Raw genomic sequence first — 6,705 nt, forward strand, 5'->3', positions numbered from 1 at the left:
TAAATTTACCCCCATTGAGGAATCCAATGGTTTCAACTCAATGCCAATCTGTGTGATAAGCTTCCACTATTTTGGTTAAGATAGCCTCAATCAGTATTTGACTACAACAAGATGGTTTGTGCAGAGCTGCCGTATAAAAATTGATTTCCAAGGTTGCATGATATCATAGTTAGGTGTAACATTCATGGCCTATGTGGTGGGTCCAATAGTTTGTCACCTTGCATGGTTGATGGGCATTGTATTAGAAAATATCCACGTCCATTTTGTGAGCAAACAAGCATGGATAGTAAATGGCTACCCCATTTATGCACGACGAAACAATGGCTTCACCGCCAAGGTCAAGGGTTCTACTATCGATAATCGATGGGTTGTGCCATATAATCCTGTTTTGTCAACACTATTTAATGCACATATCAACGTTGAGGTATGCTCTACAATTTCAGTTGTCAAGTTTGTCTACAAGTACGTCTACAAGGGGCATGACAGGGCAACTGTAAGATTCCATACATCACTACAAGATGTAGAAAGGGAGAACGTTGATGAGATAAACATGTATACATATGGCCGCTATGTATCCGCACCTAAGGCTTTTTGAATTCCCTTTGCACAAAGATGCCCAAGTTGTCTAGAGATTGAGCGTGCATGTTCCATGTGGTCAAATGGTGACATTTCGAGATAATCACAACCTTAATGATGTCTTGCAAAGAGAGGGTGCAAAGAAGACCACTTTGACAGAGTGGTTCACATGCAACTTGGAGAATCCTAATGCAAACAAAAATTTGTACATTGATTTTCCTCAAAAGTGGGTGTGGAATTCTGGTTCTAAAAAATGGACGAAGAGATGTCATGGGGACCCTATTGGACGGATGTATTTTGTGCAGCCCTCTGGAGGTGAACGATATTATGTCCGTTTGCTTTTGACTATTTAAAGAGGCTGCAAATCATTTGAGGATTTGCGTACTGTAAATGGCGTATTGTTCCCAACATTCAAGGTAGCATGCATTGCAAGAGGTATCTGGAGGATGATGGGGAATGGTTTGGCTACATGGAGGAAGCTTGCAGTACACATACAGGCTTGCAGTTGAAACATTTTTTTGTGACCTTCTATTGTTTTGTGAGCCCTCCTCCCCTCACCTCTTATGGGAAAGATTTTGACATTTTTGGTCTGAGGACTATCAGCACATATTGGAGGCGAGATATGAGTCCTTGGATGGATGTGCACAGGTTGTTGAAGGATATGTGTTGAGAGATTTGCATAACATTCTTGGTACATTTGGGTGAAATTTAACTGAATATCCTGGAATTCCAATGCCTGATGAGCGCTTTGTGACACTGATGAAAACAATTTTCTTTTCCAAGAACAATACTTTGATACCACACAAGCGCTATCTATGTCACATGCAATGGAGTGGACTCTAAATGAAGATCAAGGGATTTCTTTTGGGACAGTTTTGCATGGATTGACTGTTGACGGTGGGGCTACTTTTTTCCTAGATGGGCATGTAGGGACTGGAAAAACTTATTTGTACAACTATTTGTTGTCACCCATACATGGAGAAGGAGGAGTTGCATTAGCCACAGCGTCTTCTGGGATTTGAGCATTGCTACTACGGAATGGACGCACTGCACATTCCAGGTTCAAGATACCCTTGAAGCTCGATAATTGTAGCACATGCAATATTCCTGTTCAGGGTGAGCTTGTTGAACTGCTTAGACTAAGCAAGTTGATTGTGTGGGATGAAGCACCTATGATGCATCGATATGCCTTTGAGGCTTTGGACAGGTCTTTGCAAGATATCATGTGCTCAAGAAGGCCATTCGGTGGAAAAGTGTTACTTCTTGCAGGAGATTTTAGGCAAATCTTACCAGTGGTGTTCAAGGGAGCACCACTACAAGAGGTACTTCATATAAGCAACACTGCAGTGCGACGCTTAAAAGTGAAAATTCATGGCGTCACTATGAACGTCGCTAGTTTATTTGTAACATAGCGATGCCCATAGCAACGCCGACAGGGATAAAAAATAAATCGAGAGCACCCAAAAACTCAGATCTCATACCTGAGTTTTCGGCGCTCAAGCAAGCAAAGAGGTAACCCGCGCTCTCCCTCTCTCTCTTTTTCTTCTCCACACACACACACACATACACGAGGAGAGGAAGGAGAACCAGGTATGCTCCTTCCCTCTCCTCTCTCTCATGTTCCCTTCCCCTCTTTCTCTCTCTCCCTCTCTCTCTCTCTCTCTCTCTCTCTCTCACACACACACACACACACACATTGTGTTTTTGTGTGTGTGTGTGTGTGTGTGTGTGTGTGTGTGTGTGAGAGAGAGAGAGAGAGAGCACATGCATAAACAAAACACACACACACACACACGCACACGTGCATAAACAAAGAATGCATACACACACATTGAGAGAGAAAAAGAGAGAGAGAGAGAGAGAGAGAGAGAGAGAGAGAGAGAGAGATATAAAACAAAGAGAGAGAGAGAGAGAGAGAGAGAAGAGAGAAGAAGAAGAGAGTTTTAACGTTGTAGGAAACTATCCCAAGAGACCTTAAAGATCTAGCCGACGAGGAGTTGAACTCAAGACCTGTTATTCAAGAGGGAAATGGCATAACCAATCTACCACACTTGGGTGATAGAAAGGTTATACCATTTTCCTCTTTTTATTGGCGCACACACACACACACACACACACACGAGAAGAAGAGAGTTTTAACATCGTAGGAAACTATCCCAAGAGACCTTAAAGATCTAGCAGATGAGGAGTTGAACTCACGACCTGTTGAATAAAGAGAAAGAGAGAGAGAATAAAAAACCAAAGAGAGAGAGAGGGGGGGAGAAGACGAAAGAGAGAGGTAAGGGGAGAAGACAAAGAGAGAAAGAGATTATCTTAAAATTTAAATTAGATTAGGTTAGATTACATTTAGATTTATGTTTATGTTGAATTAAAGATTATGTTAGATTTAGATTTACGTTATATAAGATTTAGGTTTATTTAGGTTACATTAGATTAGATTTAGGTTTATTTTGATTAGATTAGATTTAGGTTTATTTTGAGTTTAAGATTGTTGGAATTAGGGTTGCAGAGAAACACACACAGCTTGGAGAAGACGAAGGAAGCTCGAGGCACACAATAGAGAGTGTGTTACTTAGTGTGCAATGGAAAGATAGATAGCCCTAGAGTGATGGGCGTATATACAATGCACGGGGGAAAAAACCTCCTAAAGAGGGAAAAAATGCCCCAGCGGTCCTAGTGTGTTCACACACATCACTACCACATGTATATGGTAACAAATCCCCCCTGGAGTGATGCGATGAACGAGAGCTGGCACATGAGTAAAGGGAAGTGACATGCCCTGAGGACAGGATCAGTCCACAAAGGGGAGTAAGCCCAAAGCTTTGGGGAAAGCTTCAAGCTTCTCACCATACAATGCCTTTGTGAAAAGATCTGTAAGGTTGTCCTGTGTTGTCACATAAGCCAAGCTGATCTCTCCTGCTGAGAGCCTCTCCCTGACATAGTGGTAATGCACCTCAATGTGCTTTGTGCGAGCATGAAAAACTGGGTTCCTCGCAACTGCCAATGCGCTTTTACTGTCAGTGTAGATAGTGTTGGCAGTGTCCTGTCCAACACCCAAATCAGCCATAAGGCGTCTGAGCCATACACATTCAACCGTAGATATGAAGACTGCCCTGTACTCAGCCTCACAACTCGAAGTGGCCACAGTAGGTTGCTTCTTGCTCAACCATGATATACATGAACTGCCAAGCATGAAACAAAAACCACTTGTGGACACTCGCGTGTCAAAACAACCAACCCAATCTGAGTCCGAAAAAGCATGTAAGTCTGGCGGCAATGATCCCCCCTTGGGATAAAACAAGCCAAGATGTAAAGTGCCACTAAGGTAGCGGAAAATCCTCTTGACGGCCTGCCAATGCTTAGACCCTGGGCTATGCATAAATCTGCTGACCTGTGAGACTGCAAACTGAATATCCGGCCTCGTATTGCATACATAAATGAGGCAGCCAACAGCAGTTTGGTAAAGAGTGACATCAGCAGGATCACCAGCATCATGTAGACTCAACTTCAAACCTGTTTCCATGGGAGTAGCAATAGGTTTGCAATCCTCAAGTCCAAACTTACATAGCAATGTCTCTATGTAACTTTTCTGACACAAAGCAATACCGCCATCACACTGCTTAAACTGTATACCCAAATAATGATGCAACAGCCCCAAATCTTTCATCTTGAAAGTAGCATTCAAATCAGCCTTAAATTCAGCAATATGTCTCTCATTTGGTCCAGTGATCAGCAAATCATCAACATAAAGAACCACAATGAGAAGTACATTACCCTCACACTTTACATACAATGTGCTTTCTGTTGGACTGTTACGAAAGCCTTGTTTGACCAAATGAGTGTCAGCTTTCTCATACCAAGCATGAGGAGATTGCTTCAACCCATACAAAGCCTTGTTACATTTGCACACTTTGTCCTCTTGTCCTTTTATGACAAAACCGCGAGGCTACGTTACATAAACTTCCTCACATATGTCACCATTCAAGAAAGCAGTAATAATGTATGATTGATGTACATCCCAACCAAAATGAGCTGCCAATGCACATAGAAAACGCACAGTAGTCATACGACAAGTGGGAGCAAAAGTCTCTCATAATCTATGCCTTTTTGCTGTGCATAACCCTTTGCAACAAGTCGAGCTTTATGGCGATCAATCTCACCATCCGGCTTCCGTTTCAACTTGTAAACCCACTTCGTACCAATGGCCTTTTTGCCAGGAGGCAAATCACATAAAGTCCATGTGTCATTTTCTATAAGTGCATCATATTCTGATTGCATGGCAGCCATCCAATTTCTTGAATTCTATGCTTCATCAAAAGTCAGAGGCTCCTCAACATCATGTAAGCTAGACACAGCCAAAGCATAACAATCTGATGCATAAGATGCATGGCGAGAGCCTGAACGAGTACGACTAGACAAAGGTGCATCCAATTTACTGTCACGCAAAGTGTGCACCAACCATTTTGGCATACCTCTAGCCTACTCATTTTCAGCCCTTTCCTCATCAAGTACATCGTGTACATCTGCATCAGTAATAGGCTGATCTAAAACATTTTTAGAAACCCCATAGGCTGTACATTTTCCTCATTGGAACTTACATTCGTATTTCCACCACTGAAAAGAGGCAACATAGTGTTATAAATGTCCTGTGAGCTTACATTACTGTCTCTAGTACATGACAGCAAGGGCTGAACAGAATCTTCCACAAACACTACATCCCGAGAAACCAGAATACCTTTTGTTTGCGGATGATACAACCTGTAACCTTTGCTTTCAGCACTATAACCAACAAAAATACATTTGACAGCCTTATCATCCAATTTTCTGCGCTGCACTTGTGACACCAAAGCATATGCCAAACAGCCAAAAACACGCATGTGCTCAATAGAAGGCTTTCTATCATGCCATGCTTCATATGGAGTAATAGACTGCAAATCTTTCGTAGGACACCTGTTAAGTATATAAGTGGCACACATAATGGCCTCAAGCCAAAAAGAATGCGGCAAAGCTTGACTTTTGACCATACATCGTGCCATTTTCGTGAGTGACCTGTTTTTCCTCTCAGCAACACCATTTTGCTGAGGTGTATAAGGCACTGTACATTGGTGTTTTATCCCACGACTAGCCAGAAATGCATTAAATTCATGAGACATATACTCCCCCCCTCGATCGGAACGGAGGGTGCCCATAGTACATTTCGAGACATTTTCAGCCATAGCCAGAAATTGTTTGAAGCACATAAAAACTTCGGACTTCGCTTTAAACGGAAATACCCATGCATGCCTGGAGTAATCATCAATGAAAGTCACGAAGTACAGGTAATTGCCCAAGGACGGAGTTTGCATGGGCCCACAAACATCACTATGCACAAGCTGCAACCTGCATGTGGCCCGAACTGAACCATCCTTTGGAAATTTAGAATGTTGCATCTTACCCAAAATACAGCCTTCACAAACATGTTTGACTGGTGCTTCAAGAGGTGGCAAAGAAGCAACCATATCAGATTTCTCCAAACACAGCAAACTGGCAAGAAATAGCCCTTGAATCTGCAACAGCATTCGCAAAATTTTGTCCACACTTGTCATAAAAAGTGAGCTTATACAGCCCACGACACAAAAGGCCAGATGCAACAATTTCATCACCAAAACTGAGATCATGAATTGTACATCTGTCATCCACAAATTTGACTACAAGTCCAAGTCTAGCAAGTGCGGATAAAGACAAGAGATTCTTCTGATCCCAGGTACATAAAGTGCATCAACAAGTGTGAAGGAATTGCCATTAGCAGCAGTGAGCACAATCTTTCCAACTCCCTGAACTGGATAAGAGGCATTGTTGGCACAAGTGACTGAATTCCCATGAGGGACAGACTCGAGAGAGGTAAACAATTCACGATGTGAGGTAATGTGCTTTGTAGCACCACTGTCAAAATACCACACATGTGAATCTGCAGCAACTGACAAGTATGCATCATGGACAGCGGGATTGTAAGTGCACTCTGCGCTAAAAGCCCGTTCTGCATCAACATCAGCAACACAGTCTCCTTTCACAGAAGACTCAATAATGGCTGCATTTGTAGTGGAACCAGCATTTGGAGTGGAACCACCCTCTTTCTTCTCAGCCTCTTTG

At 42.5% G+C, this 6,705-nt stretch overlaps 1 protein-coding gene across 1 annotated transcript; it reads left to right on the top strand.

The window, feature by feature from the left end:
* Positions 1–659: 659 nt before the first annotated feature.
* LOC147430238 (uncharacterized) lies at positions 660–1,988 on the top strand. Its single transcript, XM_086495118.1, has 3 exons — positions 660–891; positions 993–1,224; positions 1,637–1,988. Exons 1-3 carry the CDS (start codon positions 660–662, stop codon positions 1,986–1,988), a joined length of 816 nt encoding a protein of 271 aa, XP_086351244.1.
* Positions 1,989–6,705: the final 4,717 nt, after the last annotated feature.

This window comes from Adiantum capillus-veneris, chromosome 22 (assembly GCF_014529385.1).
Source record: "Adiantum capillus-veneris isolate H3 chromosome 22, ASM1452938v2, whole genome shotgun sequence".
NCBI classification, from domain to species: domain Eukaryota; kingdom Viridiplantae; phylum Streptophyta; class Polypodiopsida; order Polypodiales; family Pteridaceae; genus Adiantum; species Adiantum capillus-veneris.

Bases quoted from the DNA above. Each gene is read 5' to 3' on its own strand.
- LOC147430238 (XM_086495118.1), top strand. From the start codon at position 660: ATGGTGACATTTCGAGATAATCACAACCTTAATGATGTCTTGCAAAGA. The intron at 892-992 runs GTGAACGATATT...CCAACATTCAAG, and splicing joins TTTTGTGCAGCCCTCTGGAG to GTAGCATGCATTGCAAGAGG. The intron at 1,225-1,636 runs GTTGTTGAAGGA...TGCACATTCCAG, and splicing joins CCTTGGATGGATGTGCACAG to GTTCAAGATACCCTTGAAGC.